The sequence below is a fragment of the Primulina huaijiensis genome, chromosome 2 (genome assembly GCF_012295235.1).
Source record: "Primulina huaijiensis isolate GDHJ02 chromosome 2, ASM1229523v2, whole genome shotgun sequence".
Classification (NCBI taxonomy): domain Eukaryota; kingdom Viridiplantae; phylum Streptophyta; class Magnoliopsida; order Lamiales; family Gesneriaceae; genus Primulina; species Primulina huaijiensis.
Genome location: NC_133307.1, coordinates 21,126,735 through 21,150,457, shown reverse-complemented (window position 1 = coordinate 21,150,457; position 23,723 = coordinate 21,126,735). Strand labels below are relative to the sequence as shown.

Sequence of the window (23,723 nt, the reverse complement as noted above, 5' to 3'; positions counted from 1 at the left end):
AATCATTTAAACCAATTAGCTTATTTACATATTAAGAATTATTAATTTTTTAAAAAAAATAAATTAATCACCTTTATAACATTTATCAATTCATCGTCGGCATCTACATTTTACTTTTTATGGTCGGAAAACAAAATAATTTTATTCAATATAAAATATGTAGTTACATTTTGTTGATAAAAAATATAATATTTGTTATATCCTGATTTTTTGTTTGCAAGATGGCTGAAAATACGGATAATGTGTTGTATTTGTGGGGTAGACACATTTCAAATAATATTAACGATGAAAACATGGATGCACTTATACCTCCACGTCAGTCTGACAAATGTCTTTGGAGATTGCATAATGCTCTGATTCACCTCCGTGTCAGCCTATATCTAGCACGCATGAGTTTCTATAGTGTCATTCAGTGTGGTCCTATTAGAAATTATGATAATCAGTTCCTTACAGTAGGCGAGACAACAATCACCTTGCAATACGTTGCACTTATTTGGGGGTTAAATATTAATGGCATGTCCATCACTGGTGTAGATACCGCGTACGACAAACATATGTCACAACAGCGTAAAAGGAGATCGGTTATGGTGCCCGCTTGCGCAACGGAAGTTTCAAAAATATTTTTATAGCAAGAAAAACCGAGCACCCTACCATAGTGTGTAGCAAATAACATAAAACACAAAATGACATTCATAGTGTGTTTAGAAATGTATCTATCAATCACAAGGATTGATGTTTTGGCTCCAACTAAATTGTAAACAACTTAGCTCTTGAAAGTAGACAATCTACAAGCTTTCAACATCATTCCTTGCTCAAATGGACTCCTTCTTTCAAAATTAGGTCCACCACTGACAAGGTAGATCCACTCTAATTTTGCACTAGAAAAATTAGAGCATTTTTCTTTGAGAAGAGTGTGCTTTCATCAACAATTGAAAAATCAAATTGAGGGAGAAAAATGATTCAAAATTTCGGCCAAAGCATTGTGCTAGGAGAGAATGGAGTGTTTTCTTAGTTGAGTAAAAAGTTGAAGTGAGCATGTGCATGTCATGCCTAGATTATTGAAAAAGTTGCTCCAACCCTTCACTTCCCAAGCATGCAATTCTATTTGGGCTTGTAACAATTACAAAGCTCATGGACTTTTATTTAAATATCTCAAACTCATTTGATATCATTTAAACTTTACTTGATTTTACTCAAGCCCACTAGTTGAATAATTATTTCCTATTGGGCTCTACAAGACCCAACATTATTTAATTAATTCAACATTTGAATTAATTTATTTATTTGGACTCTACTAGGCCCACTAGTGTTTAGTTAATTCAACACTTGAATTAATTTAATTTATTCCATAATAATGTTTATGAAAATCACAATTTTCAAATACATTATTTATTTGATCAACTTTTAACTTAAGAACACTTCCATAAATTAAAAGGTTATATTTCTCATAATCTTCTTATGGAAGTCATACTTCTATTTTTCTTTATGCTTATAAACTCTTTTATACACTATAAGAAAAATGATTTTCCGCATCACGCCATCAACGGCATGCATTAAAAGCACGCTGCGAATATTACTTTTAATGGCGTGCACCCATATGTGCGCTGTTAATATTATTGCACTTGACAGTATTAACGGTGTGCATTAAAAGCACGTTGCGGATAATAATATCCGCGGCGTGCATTTATGTGTGCTGTTAAAAAATTATATAAACGACAGCGTGCATGTTTATGTACGCTGTTAACAGTAAAAAAAATCGTGTCTAGACATTAACGGCATATATTAATCGCACACTGTCAATATTATTATTAATGGCACACATATTATGGGACGCTGTGAATATTCAGCGACAGTTTTTTGAAAATCGTCGCAACATTTATATTACCGACGGTTTTTTGCAAACCGTCGCTATATTAGCAACGGTTTTGGTTCAACCGTCGCAAAATTCAAATTAGCGACGATTAACAAAATCGTTGCTAAGAGCGACGGTAAAACCAAAATCGTCACAAATTGTCTTTAAATATCCACAGTCTCGAACCATTTCCTTCCACACCACTTCATAACACTTAAAATTTTTCATCACACTTAAAATTTTTCTTTCTAAGGCGATTTTAGTTTCGATTTAATGTACGTTTTTTTGTTTCAAGTTTTTGTAAATTTTTAAGTGTTAGTTAAGATGAATATTGTTATTACAGTGTACGTTTTTTTAGATTTATTAAATTATAAAAGTAATTTTTTTTATTTTAATAAAAACATTAGCGACGGATTATTAAATTATAAAAGTAATTTTTTTATTTTAATAAAAACATTAGCGATGGATTTTGTCTAAATCGTCGCTAAAATTAGCGACAGTTATATTAAAACAACGGTTTTTTATAAACCGTCGCTAAGTAGCGACGGTCTTTTTAAAAATCTGTCGCAATTTAGCAACGGGTTTTTAAAAAAACCGTCGCCAATTAGCGACGAAATTTTAAAACTGTCACTAATTTTAGCGACAAAATCTTAAACCGTCGCTAATTAGCGACGGTAATGATATGAATATCAACGACGTGCGTAGGCGCACCGCGGATAATAGTATTAACGGTGTGTCTACGCACGCTGCGGATAATTGTATTAACGGCGTGTGCGGATAATCTTGAACTTTCAACAGCTTGCAGCTTTGCAGCGTGTAATGTGCGCCGTGGAAAGCGAATTTGCACGCTGCGAAAAGCCATTTTTGTTGTAGTGATAAGCCATTCAACACATTGAACTATTTTACTTCTCAACGAGATCTAAAAAGTTAGCACTTGTGTGACCCTCAATGGTTCAATGATACAACTAGCCGTGGGTTCACATCTCAATGTGATTCGAGATTAAACATGTCCTTATATGAGCATACCCCAGTTGCTCCATTCTTACTTATCAACTCCTAGATAATAAGAACGTCAAAACTCAAGTCTGATAGTACCCAACCAATCATGTTAAACGCATAGCAGTATCGCTTGCATGATTCACTGGGCATCAAATGATAGTGCCTGCAAGAACCATTCTATTATGGTTAGCGTACAGTACGGTCCCTTCATCTCATATATCCCGACCGATTCGACAGCTATTGGTATATCGAGAGCTGTTAAATAATTGATACTGTGTGTCATGTCGTAGTTGCATCGATGGTGTAATCTATACCCGAAGGTAAGCGGCGAATCCCGACTACAATGCATCGACTCCTATATGTTTCGACAGAATATCCAACTTTGCCACCTGATGACCCCATATGAATCGGTAAACAAGTCAAAGTGCAATGCCAGCATATAGAGTCTCAATATTGTCCCGGGTCAAAGGACTAATGGTGTACAACCATAAACTAGGACATTTCCACACGATAACTGAGAACCACTTGGAAAGTCCTTTATGGAGGGTTGTTCAGTGAACTCTACCAGGAGCACTTATATGCATGGTCGGACATCACAATGTCCCCTACCAATGAAACTTGGTACTCACATCGCAGATACTAGTCTCAAACTCGAGCGACCTATATCCTTCTCAGTGGCGGATGAATCGACTAAGAACTGTTTAGAATATACGGTATTCCAAATATGAGTTTCATGATACTCATCATATGAACATCGCATATTCTTTCTACTATTTGTATATATCAAGGACTTTATCTATGCAACTAGCATGGATATACAGATAAAGATGTGTCAAAACAATAATTTCAAATATTATTAAAATAAAGATTGTTTATATATAGAGTTTCAATGTGAAACCTCCTACTCTAACACAGCGCTGCGCAATTTGGTTGGATTTTACGCTTGCTTCTTCTCATATTAAAGGTGCATACCTTTATCTGATCTCTTTGCAAGACTACTGCCTAAATAATATTATTAATGATTACATCACTGAAGAGGACGTGACACAATATTCTCTTTGTGTGGCATTAATGATTATTGGTGGTTGTATGTTTTCAGACTTGGAAGGTGCTGTTGTGAAACTTATGTATTTGCAGTTTCTCGAGGACATAGAAATGGTGAATATGTTTAGCTGAGGTGGCATATCGTTACAGAGAGTTGTGCGACACATCAATGAGATTAAAGATCGATTTGTGTGAGCCTGTTCAGATACTCATGTAATGTCTGGTTACTTGTACAAATGATTAATGTGTTTATGTCGTTTGTTATGCGCTTATCTATTCATTCTTATCTATTCATTATGACTTACATGAATGATGCCGCTAGTGCTCCTTGTGTTATACATATGGACCTATTAACATCGATTGATATATTGATATTGAGATTGAATATGATTTCTATATTGTCCATGGTGTCTTGAGAATGAATATGTGTCTAAATAGTGATAGTAAGATGTGTAGGTAAAGCAGTGTAATGGAAGTTGGTATGGAAATGCAGGAAATGAGATGAAAATATGACAGTTCTTACGGATTTTGTATAATGATTTGAATATTGATCCAAATTGTGTGAGGCGATAATCATTATAAAGCTAAGCTATAAAGTTACAACTTTTATGTTTTGAGTTTTGTCCAAATTCATTGGGAAACAAGGCCAAAATCATCCCGAAGTGTGTATCATCATTCCTGCACTGACACATGTTGGGAGAATTAGCATAACGTTTTACTCAAACATTCAAATCACATGAAACCAATGAGAGATGCAAGCCAAGACATAGTGCTACAACTTTCATGTCTACTACTTTTTCAAATTATGAAGGGAAGAGACGTTTCTGGAGCGATCTTTGATGAAACAGCGTGCAAAGGCAGAATGTTCGGTGCCCGAGCACCCCTGTACCATTAATTCAGCATTTTACAGAAAGTTCCGTGCCTGAGCGGTAGAAAATTACCGCCCGAGCGCCACTGCACGAAATTTTTAAACATGTGTAATTATAATTTATATGTATATTAATTTTTAATATTAACGATTTTAACAATTAAGAGTATCAATAAATTTTTAAACAAAATACAACATAATAAACAGACAAAAAAAATCCTAATTTACAATACAAAATTATTTTTTTTAAAATTTTTTTCTACGTAACCACATAATAAAATTTGACCTTAAAAATTAATTTAATTAATTAAATAAAATTTAAGTAAGTTAATTCAAAATATATCATTGGATAAAAATATGTTAATTACAATTATTAATTCTTATATTACTTTGCATTAACATCAACAAAATTACGATATTATAGATTATATTAACATAACCGAAGTTATAGTGTAACTATTTCCTATTTCATACTAAAACAATTATAAATTTAGTTAACAAATGTAATAAAATACTTTATAATTTCATCAGTATTAAGTACACTAATATTAATTTATTTTCATATTTAAATAATATAATTATATTTAAAATATTAACCTTGAAAATTATTTTCTAATATCACAAATTTATATTTATTATTACTTTCTTATTAATAATAATATTATTATTATATATTTTTTATAATGTGATTAATATTAAAAATATAATATTTAACAAAATTATACTTACGCGCAAGTTAACAAAATTATAATTCTATAATACAATATAAATAATATAATTAAAATATTAGAAACTACTTAAATTATTTTTTCAAATATAGTAATACAGAATTTGTAATAAAATCAACGAATGATGTTAATACCTGCAATAAATGACAAACATTATCAGAAATATTAAATAAAACAAAATATTTTTAATATAGAAAGAAAAAATAGAGATATTTTATACGTAATAATATTATCTCTTAATATATAATTATAATATTATCAACAAAATAAAAACATTACCTCTTAATATCTCTTTGAATAACATTATCAAATATGTTATGTTCGAACATTCATGACGCTATACTCCTGAATTAAGAGTGAGACTCGGCTGCTATACTCCCAAATTTCGAACTCTGATACTCAACGTAATTCTCTCGAATTCTGAATTCATATCGAGACTCGACTGAAACTCTGTGTAATTTATAAGAGAAGAAAAGTCACTGCTTTTTTTTTTTTTTTTTAAAAAAAATGAATCTGGACTTTTGAATAACTGATTGTCATACTTTTATAACTTTTTACAATTTACAATATTTTAATACATTTTTTTAATATTATATTATTTTTTAAAAAAACCCTTATATCCCTACCCGATATTATATCATTTTTCCTCTTAGGGGCTCTGTGAAGGCAACATGTGTACAATCTGACACAATCCCTACGCATTATTGCTGGTACGCTCGAGCCCCAATGCAATTTCGCCCGTCTGTTTTCATTCGTACGCGCTTGTGCACGCACCCGAGGAAGAGTATTCCGTTCGGCATTTCTTGTTCGCTATACCCGCGTTCCTCTTCTCTACCCTCCGTAAGTAGTGTGTGACGCTTTATAACGCACGCAAATACTAAACGTGTGGTTTTTGATGTGAGTCATGTGACCAACCTCGTATTCTTCACGTATCTTTCATACCCTTCTTGAATTTTTTGAATAAATTACGGTGTTTCGACCGGCAAACTTTGATCTGTGTATTCTTTCATTGAATCGGTTCATCGTTGGATACGAACGAGGTAATTATCAGTGAACTAACGTGGGTTTTATTATTGTTTTTCTCCTTTAAATTTTTTTGGCCGTGTTCACGTGTTATTTGTTTATTGATTTTGGTTCATGCATGTGTAGACGAGTCTTATCCAGGAAATCTGAGAGATACATAGGATGGTGGGTTTTATTTAGCCGTTTCTTAATTATGTGGATTTGCAAATGGCATACCTTTTTGTTTATGATTTAAAAAGAATCCGTACGGGGGAGGAGAAAGTAAATGAGGGTTCGAGAAGAAAATGAAAATAGTTGTGGATCATTAATTCTGAAAAGTAAAGCAATGAGGTTGACTTTGCTTTCATTTTTGTTATTGATTTTTGGTTGACTTGTCCTTGTTTTTGATATTGCATGATATGTGTGTGTGTGTGTGTGTGTGTGTGTGTGTGTGTGTGTGGGTGGTGTGGGGCGGCCAGGTGGGGGGAGTGCACAGTAGTATTTGTGTAATGCCTAGTTGGATCTTGGTAAATGTGCATTCAGATTGGAAATTTAACTTGCAAGTGGAAAACTTTTAATTAGGTATTTAGAGCTTGCAAGAATGTCTACTCTTTCACGATTGTCGAACCTTTCCTCCGATGTATCACAAAATGGTTGTATCAAGACTGTTGATTCATCAAATAGTGTGGTTGAGTTGGAAGATTTTGATTTTTCAAAGTTATCTGATCGGCCGCGAAATTTGAATTTAGAAAGACAGCGATCATTTGATGAAAGGTCACTCACTGAGATGTCAATAGGACTTTCGCCTCATCCCCCTTCTAGAGCTGAGAACTTCATTCGAGCTTTTGACAATGTAGACAGTGTATTTTCACCCGTTAGAAGGTCCGGATACACGACTCCGTTGTTCCATTATGGATTTGGGATGAGCTGTGAGCCAAACCCCATGATAGCGGAGGCTTGGGAACATCTAAGGCGATCGTTGGTGTACTTCCGAGGCCAACCTGTTGGAACAATTGCTGCATTAGACAATTCTGATGAGAAACTCAACTATGATCAGGTGAATAGCAAAAACCATGGTACTTTCTTGTTGAATACGCCTGCTGTTTACTCTCAAATGCAATATTTATGTTGGATTTGTAGGTTTAATTTCTTTAAATTTCATGATTTTTACTTTCTGCGTTCAGCATGACACAGCTGGCTGGAGAAGAAGCATGAACAGTCTGTATATTAAGCATTTTTATTCATTACCATAAAACAAACAAGATCATCTAGGTTGCAACAAGCCATCTATAAGTTCCAACGCCAGCTACTTATTAAGGTTTTCCTTAATTTTTCTAATGTGCAGGTATTTGTTAGGGATTTTTTTCCAAGCGCTCTGGCATTTCTAATGAACGGAGAACCTGAAATAGTAAAAAATTTTATCCTCAAAACTCTTAGGCTACAATCATGGGAGAAAAAAATCGATAGGTTCCAACTTGGGGAAGGCGTGATGCCAGCTAGTTTTAAAGTCTTGCACGATCCCGCCAGGAATACTGAGACATTGATAGCAGATTTTGGTGAGAGTGCAATAGGAAGAGTGGCTCCGGTTGATTCTGGCTTTTGGTGGATCATTTTACTTAGGGCATACACCAAGTCTACTGGAGACACTTCCTTGGCCGAGAGGCCTGAATGCCAAAGAGGCATGCGTCTGATACTCAGTTTATGCCTCTCAGAAGGATTTGATACATTTCCAACACTACTCTGTGCTGACGGCTGCTGCATGATTGATCGTAGAATGGTGAGTTTCCTATCTTTATTAAGTCAATTTTGTGATTTTTTTTTCTTTTTTCCCCATTTCAGTTTTATTACAATTATTGTCTTCAAAATTAGCAGCATGAACTTCGTGGCAAAATATGTTTAATGTCTTGAATATCTAGTTTCATGGTGATCATCGACATAGCTTAGTTTCTTTTCATGTATATACGAGTTGTTGATATTAATTTGCTTTAGAATTCTTGAAGAATCTCATAACCAGTACTGTTTTTATAATGAAGGTCACTAATTGTGATATGAGTTTTCCGTCCATGGGATAAATTATTAAATCTGGTGGATTTACACAATCAATAAAGCTCAATACAGCATTCAGGAAGATCGCTCATAGTTACAGCGCCAGTATATCTTGAATTTGGCAGTTTATTAGTTCTTTTATTGTTGTATCTTTTATTCTTAGTTTGCCTCTTCCCATGGCAATTGGATTGAATCAAGAAAATGTATAATAGTTACTAATATCTTGTAATTTTCTTCATAGGATCAATCATTTCTTCTTTGGTGAATTTGTCTGTCTTTTTGTCCTAAGGATTGCCAATTATATAACTGCTTGCAAATACACGCACTTGTAGGGAGTATATGGATACCCGATCGAGATTCAAACTCTCTTCTTTATGGCTTTGAGATGTGCCTTGGTTTTACTGAAACACGATGCTCAAGGGAAGGAATTTTTAGAAAGAATTTTTAAGCGTCTACATGCTTTGAGCTATCACATGAGAAGTTACTTTTGGCTAGATATGAAGCAACTTAATGATATATATCGATTTAAAACCGAGGAGTATTCCCACACAGCAGTCAACAAGTTCAATGTCATGCCAGATTCTCTGCCAGAATGGATTTTCGATTTCATGCCAATGAATGGAGGCTACTTCATTGGGAATGTCGGCCCTTCAAAAATGGATTTCCGTTGGTTCTGTTTAGGCAATTGTATTGCAATACTTTCATCGTTAGCGACACATGAGCAGGCTACAGCAATTATGGATCTTATCGAATCACGTTGGGAGGAGTTGGTTGGAGATATGCCACTTAAAGTTTGTTATCCCGCTATTGAGAGCCATGAATGGCGGATTGTGACGGGTTGTGATCCTAAAAATACTAGATGGAGTTACCACAATGGTGGATCATGGCCAGGTACTCTCTTATTTTGAATAAACACCATGCTTTTTTTCCTTTTTTGAGTTTGAGCTCAAGTTTATCAAAGCCTATTAATTTTCGTCTAAGAACACCAAAAACCATTTTGGTTACGGCTTGTGCTCGAACTCCATCTTTTCAAGTTATGTTCCAGCTTGATAAATAATCTTATCAAAACAAAAACTTGAACTGTGGCTCTAACTCAAGAGGCCACTTAGTTTAATTTATTTACTAGTTGTAAGTAAATATATTGAAGCTTGTGTATGGCTCATGACTTTTTGTTCAAATTCGGCTTGCAATATTTTCGACCAAGCTCGACTTCAGTTATTTTGGATCTCGAGGTGAATCATGATTCTTTGAAATTCCATCATCTTAACCAACCACTGCCATTATTCACTGAACGCATTACAAAATCAAAATCATCTTGCCAGCTTGAACCAGCAGAAGAAAGGCAATCTTCTAATTTGTGTCTCATTTTATGAAAACAGTGCTTTTATGGCTCCTCACCGCAGCATGCATCAAGACAGGACGACCCCAGATTGCAAGACGTGCCATTGAACTTATTGAATCCAGGCTCTCGAAAGATGGTTGGCCAGAATATTATGATGGAAAGCTTGGTAGATACATTGGAAAGCAGGCTCGAAAATACCAAACATGGTCCATTGCCGGCTATTTGGTTGCAAAAATGATGATCGAAGATCCATCTCATTTGGGTATGATCGCGCTTGAGGAGGACAAACATCTGAAGCCCGTCTTAAAAAGATCGGCCTCGTGGACTACTTGAACGTGAAACTAATTCGACTTTGGTTTATTCATTAGCTCCCATTTTTCGAACAGGTGAAACTTTAGTTTTTTGGAATGATATTGAAAAAGTTTGTAGCATGAGGATAATTTATATTTTCTTAGGGGGCATTTATAATTTTTTATGTGAATTTTTTGTTTGCACTTCTTGAATTAGTGCGTTTGGTTGGTGAAGTCAAACGATCAAAATCACTTTTTTTTTAAAAAAAAATTATTAAATATTATTTGGTTACAAAAGCTATTTTAGAAAATCACGTATTCGTTGAAATTTAATATTTTAATATTGAATATTTGAATGTTGAAAATTAGGTAAAATTAAGTATTGAATATTGAATTTTGTGTGTGATGATGAAGGTAATGATGTAATTTATTTTTGGATTATTTGTAAAAATTTTCTATAAATAGATATCTCATTTGTGAAGAAAATCACAATTGAGTTGAGAGAAAAATATTATAAAGTGTGTAGTGTGATAATTTTGAGAGGTTGAGATTTTTACTTTTTACTATAAATTTTTACTTTTTCACAACATATTTAAGTTTTTTTTATAAGCCATAATTTTTAGCTTTTGTATTTTTTTTTACTTCTATTTAAAATAAAAACAAAAGAACTTTCTGACATTTATCCAAACCTCAAAATAATTTCTACTACTTTCTAATTCATTTTCCCCTCTCATTTAATAATCCATCGGCCAATTTTTTTCTTCTTATTTTATGAAGACATGTCAAAATGGATTAGTTTTATCGAGCATATACGTGAGCTAGATCCACAATTTTCCAATGCATTAAAATGACGGCCATGACTTCCTTGCCTAATGGTAGGTTGCAAGCAAGGCCCGTCTTAACCTGTCTAATTACATAGAAAATCGATTATATTCACTTTCATATAAAATAGATGAGTTGGGTTGGTTTCAAACCCGTTAAAGAGACAGGCCGATCGCCTCGCCTGATGACAAGACTCGTCTTAACCTGTCTAATTACATAGAAAATCGGTTATGTTCACTTTCATATAAAATAGATGAGTTGGATTTAGTTTCAAACCCGTCAAAGTGACAGGCCGATCGCCTCGCCTGATGACAAGCTATGACAGGTTGCAAGTCAGCCGTCTCGTTAGCGTGTTTTGACATCTCTTAAATTATTAGTTATCTGAGCAAAATCACAAGTTAGTCACATTAAGTTATTAACAACAATATGGCAACATAATAACAAAAAAATAACGATGTAAAACTAAATATTTGAAAAAATATGGAAGCTAATTGAAGATGAATTTTATTCCGAAAAAAGCCATAACAATATAATATTTGGAAGCTTAATTGAAATAAAATATTTTTTTACTTAATTAAAGTGAAAATTAGATTTTGTTTTCTAATTTTTATTCGTATTTTCACACCTTCACCAAATTAAGGAACCCCCATTTCCCTTCTTCCAGGCTTTCACAGACCCTCCCTTGAACAAAAATATTTCTTTCCTATTTCTACATTATATGTTATATTTTAGACAGCCCACGAAACGCACACATACGCAGAGAAGATGAGACCAACGAGAAGGCCGTTCAAAGCGGTGTGGTCCTGGATGCGGCGGCAGCCGCCCAAGGTTAAGGCTTTTCTCGCCGTCATTAGCGGCATGGTGGCGCTCGTTCTCCTTCGTGCAATTGTTCACGATCACGATAATCTCTTCGTAGCTGCTGAGGCGGTTCACTCGATTGGAATCTTGGTTCTTATTTATAAACTTATGAAGGAGAAGACTTGCGCTGGTAATGGGTTCTTTTTTGTGTGTGGGGTTTTTTGATTTATGTGTTTGTTGGTGTGGGATTGCTGTTTTTAGGATTTAATTTTGGTGGGATTGATCGATGGGTGAAAAAGTTTTGGACTTTACTGATCACGGGTGGTTATGTTTCCATTATGGTATATGAAATTGGAGTATAGCTGAACTTTTGATGGGTTTTGGTTTTCTTAGGAAATCTTGCCACTGTTTTAATTCATTTTGTGGTATTTTCGAATTGGATGGTAAAAGATGCTCTTTTTTTCCCTTTACTTGGAAAAAGTATTGTATTGGGGGCTAGTTTTGCGCTAACAATTGCCATTCGATTTCAAGGAGGAAAACACTCTAATTTCTCTTAAAATTTATTTTCTTTTCTGGAATTTCTGATCACGAGTTCCTGAATTTTGAAATTGAGGTTCACCCTTATTTGGACTACTATAATTGCTAAATGATTTACAGCTTCAATCAGTTGTCCTTGTGTTGCTTAGTTATTTTCGTCTTTCAGTGGGCAGTAACTTGGATGTAAATATAGGTCATGTGATGTAACTAACGACCACATTTTTTCGCATCCTCCAGTCGTTATAAATTGGGATGTTAAAAATTACGGAAGTAAAGACTGCAAATCTTAAAAATCATGTGTTTATAATTTAGAGGCCTTGGATTGTTGTGCGAACAGAGCCTGTTGTTCTTTTAATGGCCTTTTGTCCGATTATGTTTGATTGATTATCTCATACCTCTCTATCAGTTTGGGTGATGGGAAACTAGAGACGATGGGTTTTTATCAGCTCTTGCTGTGTCATGGTGTTTTTCTTGGTATACATATTTCACTCGTACTGGAAGAACATGTGTGCTATTTATGATCTTTTTTTTACCGAAAAAAGTAAATGTTTATTTCGATTATGCTCTTTAATCTGCATTATGGTCTCTCTCTGATACTCATATCGTTTAGTTTTTGTGGAAAATTTGGCAGGGATTTCACTGAAATCCCAGGAGCTAACAGCTATATTTCTGGCTGTTAGATTGTATTGCAGTTTTGTTATGGAATATGATATACACACGGTGCTTGACTTGGCTACACTGGCCACAACCTTGTGGGTTATTTATATGATTCGTTTTAAACTGAGGTCGAGTTACATGGAGGATAAAGACAATTTAGCTCTATATTATGTGGTGAGTTTTACATGCGAATGATACCATCCTTTTCTTCTGCGGCTTTGAGCTTGTGTCTCAGTTTTATGGAAGTTAATATACCATGATCGAAAGTTATTTGAAAGTCAAAACACGAGACTGTTGGTTTTTATTGAGTTTTAAATGTAGTAGAAATATAGTAAAGAAAGAATCAATATGACACAAGATTTAAGTAGTTCAATCATAAAGGTCTACATTCATGACACGATGTTAAAATGGCTAAATTGTATTGACCTCTCTCAATGTGGATAGAATCTTGACCACTTTATATAGCTAACATATCTAGGGATAGATGCGGTAGGAGATCTTTTTGTGCTATAATCTAATCATAATCAAACGATATAGGAATATATAATGTTATCAAATCTTCCGAAATATATTTTCTGATTTCTAACTTCAATATGTAGTTGAAACAGAAATTAGAATTGAAGTTGATTTTTAACAGCGTGCCTGTCTTTGCAGTTGCTTCCTTGTGCAGTCTTAGCTTTACTAGTACATCCATCGACATCGCATCTCTTCGCCAACAGGATTGCTTGGGCTTTCTGTGTCTACCTGGAAGCTGTTTCTGTGCTACCCCAACTTCGCGTAATGCAAAACACCAAGGTAGATTTAACTTAAATGTTGCAGCACTACATGCATGATACTGCCTTAAATTTGGCTATTTGTTGTGCATGTACTTGTATAACATTGTAACTTCTCAATGACAGATTGTGGAACCATTTACAGCTCATTATGTATTTGCACTGGGTGTTGCGAGGTTTCTGAGCTGTGCTCATTGGGTTCTCCAGGTTTGATTCACAAAATTTACCATGCACAATTGCTTTAAGAATTCTCTAGTCTGCTAAGTGAAGAATGCAAACAACCATCCATTACCTAATCAAGATTCTAAAATCCATTATTAATTTTAACCTGTAAGTGAGGTTTGAAGATGCTCAATGGGAGCATGAGCATAATCATATTTACCGAGTATGTATATGTAATATCCATTTTAAAATTTTTATAACTCCAGTGTTTAATGGTCTTGTGATCCTAATACGGAAATAGATTGGTTGAAATAATATGCTTATGTTATCTACAAGAAGTATTGTTTAATCAGAAATCGTATATATAATTATCATAATGTTGACCCCTGTTATGGTAGTTAAAAGTTACAAACATTTCCTCTTGTTAAGATCCACCTTATTGAATCCTAGTATCCAATTTATAAGGCAACTTGTAGGATTAATAAGATGGAGTACATCTGGTCATCTAGCTGTAGCATTGACATCAGTATTTCCCATTTGTCTTTGCCAGGTTTTGGACAGTCGTGGTCACCTGCTTGTGGCATTAGGTTATGGACTATGGCCTTCAATGGTTCTTATCTCAGAAATTGTTCAAACATTCATATTGGCCGATTTTTGTTACTACTACGTTAAAAGGTGTGCATTCTTCTGCCCTTGTATTCACATTGTGTATGCGTGTGGATATGCGTCTTCGGTCGCTGCATCATTTCCTTATGCTCGATTTTGTTCATTTGCAGTGCTCTGGGAGGACAGCTTCTTATGCACCTTCCTTCGGGGGTGGTGTAGTTAACAGTTTTACAGACTAATTTTTTTGTTGTTGCACGCCTCGTGGTGGATACTTAGGTGTTAACATCTGGTTGGGGTGTCAGGGGAGCAATTGCATGTGCAGTAATTTGGTTTAGATTTTAGATTTTTCTGTAAGGAACACTTAAATTCTAAGTCAGTTATTCTAAGTCAATTCTCACCATATTTTTCGTGGACTTTCTGTCCCTTCCCCTGCTACCTTTTGCAGATTTCGTATCTCTAGCTTGAGGTTGTTAAATGTGAACCTTGTCATAAAGTGTCTACTCAATATACGTGTCATCTTCCCTGATTATAATACTTGAAATTTGAAAAAAGCTTTATTATTCATGAATTTCCGAACTGGGTAATTATTTTTGAGGAAAAGGCGACACTTAAAAAATAATAATAAATTTGATTATTAGAAATAATGAAAGATACATTTATGGAGTCAGACATCAGAATGATGGATATCAGAGCTAATCAAGGATCATGTTTTGAACTGTATAATCTGCTCGACTAGTGTTGGATAATTTATTGCTTAAGTTTATGTATATCCAAAGAAACTATACTTTTCCAACTCTTTAAATGTGTCGATTTAAACTCCGGCACCAACATACAAAGTAGTTGTCCAAGTTCCTCAAACTCGAGCGTTGTTTCACTTGTCACTACAGTGTCATAACTGGATGCAGCAACTAGTGACATAATTGGATGCAACTTCGGATCGAATGTAACAAATTTTAGGCATATTATGTTTATGTCAGCCAGAAGAGCATGTACAAGCTAAAAAGTCAAGTAAAACAGTCTCACATGGATTTTCTAACAATCAGCTGACACAAACGGGAAAGCGTATGCAGGTAGGCAGTACAAACTCTATGTAGCATTTAGGCACGACAAAACGTACGCATAAATGTGCAGGTTAAAGTAAGATACATTACCTTTCTAGTTACATAGCATAAGCCAATGAATCGAGTAGCATAAAAAAGACATGATTATATTATAAACATGTATATGCTCCAAATGAGATGATCAAATTTCTGAGAAACTCTTTCCGTTGATAAAATCCACGACTCGGGTGACTGTTTGATCAAGTGACAGGGTTACTGCCGCCAAATTTTGCAAAAATTCCTCAGCTGTTGGCTTGTCGCCGTCAATAATATCCGTCACAGCTTTTAAGAATATCGTAGGAACTTTCAGGAGATCCGCTACATAAGCAACAGCAGCACCCTGAATATCCAAGACAAATCTACAGATGAAGTCCTTTGCATCAATTGGGCATAAAGAAGCGTATTGTAACGTTGTCTACAAGAAATTTATTCTGGTAAAAAGACACTATATTATACTATTCCCGCCAATATTTTGACAAAATAGGAGGTTCAATTTTTTTCATTAAAAAAATTATTTTTGACAAAATTCAGGTGGAAGGATGTGAATCAGTAATGTCCTAGAGAAAAATAGAAGATTCAATTACTAGTTGCTACAGATGTGATTCAAGTATTTTGTGGCATGCAACAACCGCATTTGCAGAAGAACTCTTTTTGACTTCACATCAGGCAACATGATAAGCTCAAAAGGTAATGCCAACCTCCATATCTTTAACGGTTGCATCATTTGCAAGGATTGCTGCTTCATCCACTGAGGACATATCCAAAGAATCGCCAGTAGACAATTTGCCAACCTAAAACATGCAAAAGGTACTACTTTAACCTCAGCTATGTTATTCTAACATCCTTTCACATAAATAACGTAAGTGAACAAACTCAATATGTGCACACAAGGCACAATTTTAGTTGATCAGAGAGGGCTAATCAGGGGAAACTCTACGATGCACCTATTAAATTTCATACATGCAAAGATAATGTGTAAACCAAAAAAAAATGCAGCCGAATCTCAATTCCTGTGAACATTCATATATACTGGAAACATAAATAGACACCATCGAGTTCAGACATCATTGAAGATCAAGATAAAGGGAGACAATCTAAATAACTGGACTTTTTTACTACACATCATTGCATGTGTAGGAAAGATATGCTACTCCATTAGATTGAAAACTCAAGTCCATAAGATCCTATATTTTACTGATTAATTAAAATAATAAAGCTTTAAGATCGCAGGGGCATGTCACCAATCTTAATCATCAACATCATTATCATAGCACATTCCCGCTAGTTGCGTAGTAGGCTACATGGATATTAGTTTTCCAAACTAAGCGATTTTCGCACATGCCATCTCTTAAACCAAGATTTTAGATATCATCTTTAACCATTTTTATCCAAGTTTTAAATGGTCTACCCCTTCTTCTACTATTTACATCTAAGATATGTAGGATTGGGGTCATATTTGATTTCCTCTTCGCATGACCAGACTATGTTAGACACTCTTCCTAATCTTATCCTCTATGAATGCTACACCTAAATAGTTTATAATTCTTTCATTTCTAATTCTATCCTTTTGCGTTTTATCACACATAAATTTTAACATACGCATCTCTGCTATCGTCATTTTATGCATATGTAGTCCTGTAGTGGCCTAACGCTCCAAGCCATAAAGAATAGCTGGTATAAATTACCAATCTTAATCCGAGACTATAATCTTTGTAGTTCTGAAACTTCTGATAAATGAACTTTGAAAAGAAAAAGAGAGAAAGAGCACTCAAGGTACAAAATGATCACTAAATGAGCTTCTAAAAGTAAATAACCTTCAAATTCAGCTCATTTGCAAGGTTGGGGGTGTAGAATGCTTGACGAGAGCCGACGCCATACAGATCAAACACCTGGAGACAAAAAAAAAGGCTTGTGAAGATCTGATGCAAATAAATGTTAAACTTCTTCATTCAGGAAACAGGATTACTGACTGTCCATAAACTACTAACGCATGTTTGCAACCAGAAAACAACAGCAATGCATTATATCATTGATCATGAGGTAAAAGTCTCATCGATTTCCATCCCCGGAGATTGAGAAAGTGAGCAATAAAAAAAAATAATTTACATTCACTTTCTCAGAGGTTTAATAAAGAAGTACTACCGCCGGTCACACTGGTATGCACCGTGTAACATAGATCAAAATCTTTAGAGGTTTGGAATCATTTTGGGAAAGCATGACAATGAAATCGTTACTGGGTAAAGATGTGAAACACCAAACATTTCCACAAGTATCTAAGAGTTAGAAATTAAATATTCTGATACATGGACTAGTAACCCGACCAGTTAGGAAAATAATCACCCATCTTCAAAAAGGGAGACCTATTCCATAATGTGCATACAAATAAATGAAAAATAAATAAGCGAGAAATATGAATGCAGTGTACTTACAGGGATGGGAATTCGTCTGTCATGGAAAGAGACATCTGATACAAGAAATACATCTCCTATGGAAGCACCTTTTGCCTGGTAAATTCTAGATATCAATGCAAAAATATATTTAGAGTTATTAGTTACATGCTCTACACAGAGGGCATGTCTGAGTTTCCCTTTCCACTTCAGAAACTAGTTGAAGTTTTGTAACAACAATTTAACCGCTACTTTATGTGCTGATAAATTTATGGCATACAACAGCAAAATACGAGTACAAATTTCATCAAGCAAGATAATCGATCATATTTCTCACAATTGAAAAAAGTAGTTAAAATTTCTGAGGGTTAGAAATAAATTTTTACTTGACAAGCACAGAAGCAGTGAGTCCAAAGATATACAACGATGAAGAAATTGGAGGAAGACACTCTCATGTACAGTTGTACTCCGAACTATAAATGCACACAGATAAACTGGAGCCCGAAAAATATTAGCAGCAGCTGACCAATCTTGAATCTTGATGGTCAACAGTGAGGTTCAAGTAATACAGATATTGAAAATTGGAATAATTAGAACCATAAATCATTTATCTGAAATACCTTGAACCCTCCAGCAGTGCCTGCATTTATGATAATGTCTGGCTGCAATGCTTGAACTGAGGCATAAGTCAGAAGGGATGCAGACACCGTGCCTACGCTGTCAACACCTAATAAGAAATAGCTCATGAGCTCAGTAACATGAAATTCAAGAGTAGTATCAGCCGAAAATCTTTGTTACCGGTACACATTCCATAAGAAGAGGAAGATTACACAAGAAACATACACTAACGTTATCAAAAGCTACATCAAGAAAAGAAATACAGACCCAAAGTGTTGTCTTTTCCAGGGCAAACAACGTTGATGCTCAAATCTTTGTATTTACCATGATACCTCACCCATGGGACCCCCTTTGGAAACCTGCATTAACATGGAAGGTGGAAAAAAGCAACTCTACGATGAGTTAACTTCCAGAGCAAAGTAATAATAATCGCTGTTGTAAAGTTTAATAGAAAATAATCAAACGTAAAGAAAAAAGTGAATCACCTTTCAAATAATTAAACTCACGATTTCATATATAGTTTAAATCCCACACTAATTAACTCGTGACAATAAGCTTAAACTAATACAAATGATCAAGAAGTCACCAACTTCCTATTCCTCATGCTGACAAAGAAATGAACTATTCAACTCCAAATCAACTAAACAACAGAAACTAATGAAAAAAATCGATCAAAAGGAAGGCGTACACAGAATCAAGGTCCTCGGTGAGCTGGAACTTATTCACTAGAGGTGACGCCTCAGTCTGCATAACTGAACACAGAATTGAAATCAGTATATTACAGTATTTAAAAAAAAGAGAAAATTTTTGTCGAAAAAACACACACTATAAGATAAAAAGAATACCGATTATAAAGAGCACATTGGAGATGGAGCGCTTAGAATTTGAATCCTCGCAAACTTCTATCTCAGCTTTTTCATCGTGGGGAATATCCATTGGATTGTAGTTCAACTTCAAGTCTTCGAACCCCGTGGTGGCCGATGAATCCCCGATTTAATCATAGAGCTACAGACGGAATTTCAATGCTCTCTCCCTCTCCGTCGACGCGACTGAACAAAATTAATGCGATTTTATGAATTTGAATCAAACTGGAAATAATTGAAGTGTCTAGAACCGGAGAGGGAATGAATGAAAGTGGGACTTGGTGGGGACCACGCTTTTCTGTTTTTTAGAGCAGGCAAACAAGATTTTTAGTTTTGACCAATGGGATAGGTTTGAGGAAAAAAATATTTAAACTAAAGTTTCAAAATTAAAAAAAAAATTATTATTTTTTCCGAAGGACCCATAATTGGGGAAGTTGGTGAAAAATCTCCAACCAAAACATTTATTTGGGTTCACTCCCTACCCACAAAATTGTGGTACTATGTCATACAAATTGTGGTACACTTCATGTGGAAATGTGGTACACTTCATGTGAAAATGTGGTACTAAAAAAGTACCCAGGGACTGAACACAAAAAAAAACGGCGGCTGGGGAGTTAAGTCCAATTTCCCGCCCATAATTTTTAATGGGATTTTTTTTTTAAACATCGATCTTGAGTCATATATTTGCAAGACATCCTTGGCCTTGATGGTGTACAAGGAAACTATCGCAGCGGGTGTCACGCCTGCATTCCGAGTTTTGAGAGGAACCTCTTCCTCTATGTTTCCCAACAACTCCATCATTGCTAATGTCATGTTTTCTCCATTGTTGTTTTGCGCCACAAGAAGGAATTGGTATTGACTTTAAATCTCCAACTTATCTCCTTTCTAAACCTCCCTTCCGCTCTCTATTTGTCCTTCCTTGCTCCTACTCGCACATGCATATTCTATACCAACATACAAATATGATCCGTTTGTTTCATATATTAATTTTTCTTCAGCATTCAACTTTTATTTTGGTTAAGATGTGGTGGTAATACCGTGAATTATACATTTGAACTGATGGATGCAAACAATTGTCCTCTTGACGGTGTTCTTAAAGGGCTCAAGTATCAATTAGCTGCTGGTACCCTCTTACACTCATTGGTGTTGCTTTATTTAATCTTTGTTGAACTCTCCTCTCTGCAACTTTTTCAGGTGCAAAGTTGCCAAACATAACCATTTTACTTCCCATAAAGAATGCACAAATTAAGACACCTTCTCTGCTAATTTGATACAAAAGTTTTCGGTACGTAATGGTGCGGTAGATAAACCAGTGTTTTCTTCTATTAGTGGATTATAGGAGCCAAATCTAAGACGAAGAATTTCGAGTTGACTTTCACAATGAGCCACTTGATTTGAGCTCAAATTTCACTGATCCTGGAGTTTACATCTTATTTATGTAAAGATGAAGATTAAATAATTCAAAAAACAGTGACCTTTTTTTTTCTCTGCTTACAATGCACAGTGCTATTATCGGACATCAAGTTTGAATAATGTTTACCATAAATTAGCAAACTGATTAAGCATGATCCCATAAACTCGATGACAGTTTGTTTATGGCCCTTTGAGTAAGCTCTGGAGACTTCAGAAGATTCTTTTGTAAATTTGGACTTAATAATGATGTATTTATATATATATTTGTTCACTTTCAATTGAGAACAGTTATCAGACTTGCCTCTTCAAAGCTTATCATTTCCTATCCCAGTAAGGTTGGAGGATTGACTTTGCACTTCTTTTGAGCCCATTTTCATACTTCGATGTTCTGAATCGGTTTAAAGCTTTGACTCCAAATTCTTCTCCCGTAGTTAGGAATGAAAAATAGGCTTTCTATGAAGTAGTTTCCCAGGAATTTTGATCATATTTCTTATTACTCCTTCAGAAAAATAGAATAGACATCATATTTTAAAAATATTTTTTTTACCAAAATCTTCTGTTGTGAAACAATCACGGAATTTATCGATCAAGATGAATCCAAGAACTCAATTACACACAAAGATGATTCAATCGCACCACTGTATAAAATCATAGACGCAAGATATATAGTGGTTCGGCTAATAGCCTATGTCCACTTTCGAACCAGGAGCAAAGGATCTTATTAGAATTCTCAAGAACGAATTTACAGGGAAAGCTTCTGTCAAGAAAAAGAAAAACAAATGCATGTGCAAGCTGGAAGAAAAGAAAACCGAAGGAGACTGATCTCATTTATTCACATCAGCCCCACATATATACAAGTCAAGTGTCTAACCACTTTTCTAACTGCTAATCCTTTACTTAGCCAACTGAGCATCCTATCAATCTTCATCTTGACTCTGGTTGACCTGTACATGCCTTTGAGAGCTGGATATAATACATTGGTCATTGGTCAACAAACCTCCACCTGAGCAATGCATTAACTCCACTTCCCTCCTCCTGGTTCTGGCACTTCTCTATCTAAGGTGGTCTACCAACTCTGAGTAGTGCTCGGCAATGTTGAAATTTTGTTCCTGTCACTACCTTTGTTAACATGTCTGCAGGGTTGTCTTCAGTGGCAACTTTCTGAATCTTGACCTTTCCTTGCGACACCAGATCTCGTATGAAATGGAATCTCACCTCAATGTGTTTGGTCCTTTCATGATGTACCGGATTCTTTGCCAATTGTACAGCCCCTTGACTATCACACCAAAACACAGCTTCAGTTGTATTTCCTTCCAACTCTTCAACCAAACCTTTGATCCACAAGGCTTCTTTGAATGCCTCATTTGCTGCTATATACTCAGATTCTGTGGTAGATAGAGCTACAATTGGTTGAAGTGTTGATTTCCAACTAACCGTGTTCCCGTATAACGTAAAAACATATCCGGTTTGTGATCTTCTTTTATCTTTATCTCCAGCAAAATCAGAATCCACGTATCCAAACACCTTTTCATCACATTCATTCCATTTGTCACTGTAATTCAACCCAACTTCGTAAGACCCTCTTAGATATCTCAAGATCCACTTCACAGCATGCCAATGTTCACGCCCCGGATTGGACATATATCTACTGATTAAGCTTGAAGCATATGCAATGTCAGGCCGAGTGCTAACCATTGCATACATTATGCTGTCTGTGGCACTAGAATATGGGATTTTCTTCATATCATATATTTCATCCTCAAACTTAGGACTTTGTTCAGCTGACAATTTGAAGTGTGCACCGATAGGAGTAATTACTGGTTTGGAATTCAACATATTGAATCTGTTGAGAACTTTAGAAATGTATCCTTGTTGCGTGATGTGAAGCAACCCCCTTTCCCTGTCTCTACATATCTCCATTCCTAGAATTTTTGAGGCTTGACCCAATTCTTTCATCTCGAACTCAGAGCTCAGCAGATCCTTTAAAGAGTCCATTTCCATCACACTATTGCTTGCAATTAGCATATCATCCACATACAAGGCGAGGTATATTCTGGTGTTATCTTTCTGTCTTTTATGATAGAAGCAACTATCATAACAACTTCTTAGATATCCATTATTGACCATAAATGTGTCGAACCTCAAGTACCATTGTTTAGATGATTGTTTGAGCCCATATAAGGATCTTTTGAGGAGACAAGCCTTGTTTTCATCTCCTGCCTTCACATATCCTTCCGGCTGTGACATATATATTGTCTCTTCTAGTTCACCGTGTAAAAACGCTGTTTTTACGTCCATTTGCTCCAGCTCAAAGTCATGGAATGCCACCATAGAGAGTAGGACTCGGAGGGATGTGTGTTTTACCACGGGTGAAAATATTTCATTGAAGTCGACTCCCTCTCGTTGAGTGTAACCTTTGGCTACTAGTCTAGCTTTGTATCTTGCACTTTCAACTCCGGGAATCTCTTCTTTAACCTTATAGATCCATTTGCATCCGATTAACTTTTGGTTATCAGGCTTGTCCACAAGAATCCAAGTATTATTCTTGTGTAGGGATTTAATCTCCTCATCCATTGCTGACTGCCACTGCTCACTTTCATTACCATTCACAGCTTCTCTATAGGTGCTAGGCTCATTATTTATGGATGTAACAGCGGCAGACAATGCTTGGGCAGATATATCAGCATATCCATACTTGACAGGTGGTCTAATCTCCCTTCTTTTTCTGTCCCTGACCAGCTGGTACTGACTCAAACTCGGTTGGTCCTCAGAATGTGAAGTTTCAAATATTTGTTCATGTTCAAGTTTCACTCCTT

General features: G+C 35.3%; 3 protein-coding genes and 1 long non-coding RNA gene across 4 annotated transcripts; 2 read left to right on the top strand and 2 right to left on the bottom strand.

Annotated features, from left to right (window-relative positions):
- The first annotated feature begins 6,314 nt into the window (after positions 1 to 6,314).
- On the top strand, positions 6,315 to 10,362 carry LOC140969111 (probable alkaline/neutral invertase B). The gene is made up of 5 exons (XM_073430334.1): positions 6,315 to 6,531; positions 7,076 to 7,550; positions 7,839 to 8,270; positions 8,872 to 9,430; positions 9,919 to 10,362. Exons 2-5 carry the CDS (start codon positions 7,095 to 7,097, stop codon positions 10,212 to 10,214), a joined length of 1,743 nt encoding a protein of 580 aa, XP_073286435.1. The 5' UTR covers positions 6,315 to 6,531; positions 7,076 to 7,094; the 3' UTR covers positions 10,215 to 10,362.
- A 1,255-nt stretch (positions 10,363 to 11,617) lies between these two features.
- LOC140969095 (uncharacterized) lies at positions 11,618 to 15,086 on the top strand. The gene is made up of 6 exons (XM_073430319.1): positions 11,618 to 11,981; positions 12,960 to 13,159; positions 13,640 to 13,780; positions 13,885 to 13,965; positions 14,471 to 14,595; positions 14,697 to 15,086. Exons 1-6 carry the CDS (start codon positions 11,759 to 11,761, stop codon positions 14,743 to 14,745), a joined length of 819 nt encoding a protein of 272 aa, XP_073286420.1. The 5' UTR covers positions 11,618 to 11,758; the 3' UTR covers positions 14,746 to 15,086.
- LOC140969106 (uncharacterized) lies at positions 12,006 to 12,785 on the bottom strand. Its single transcript, XR_012173887.1, has 2 exons — positions 12,645 to 12,785; positions 12,006 to 12,504 (listed from the first exon to the last, which is right to left on the bottom strand). It is a non-coding gene; the product is annotated as an uncharacterized lncRNA (long non-coding RNA).
- A 466-nt stretch (positions 15,087 to 15,552) lies between the features above and the next one.
- On the bottom strand, positions 15,553 to 19,767 carry LOC140969087 (5'-methylthioadenosine nucleosidase-like). The gene is made up of 8 exons (XM_073430308.1): positions 19,477 to 19,767; positions 19,320 to 19,383; positions 18,899 to 18,990; positions 18,634 to 18,740; positions 18,056 to 18,130; positions 17,441 to 17,515; positions 16,325 to 16,417; positions 15,553 to 15,966 (listed from the first exon to the last, which is right to left on the bottom strand). The coding sequence occupies exons 1-8, from the start codon at positions 19,565 to 19,567 to the stop codon at positions 15,769 to 15,771; spliced, it is 795 nt and encodes a 264-aa protein (XP_073286409.1). The 5' UTR covers positions 19,568 to 19,767; the 3' UTR covers positions 15,553 to 15,768.
- Between the last annotated feature and the right edge of the window lie 3,956 nt (positions 19,768 to 23,723).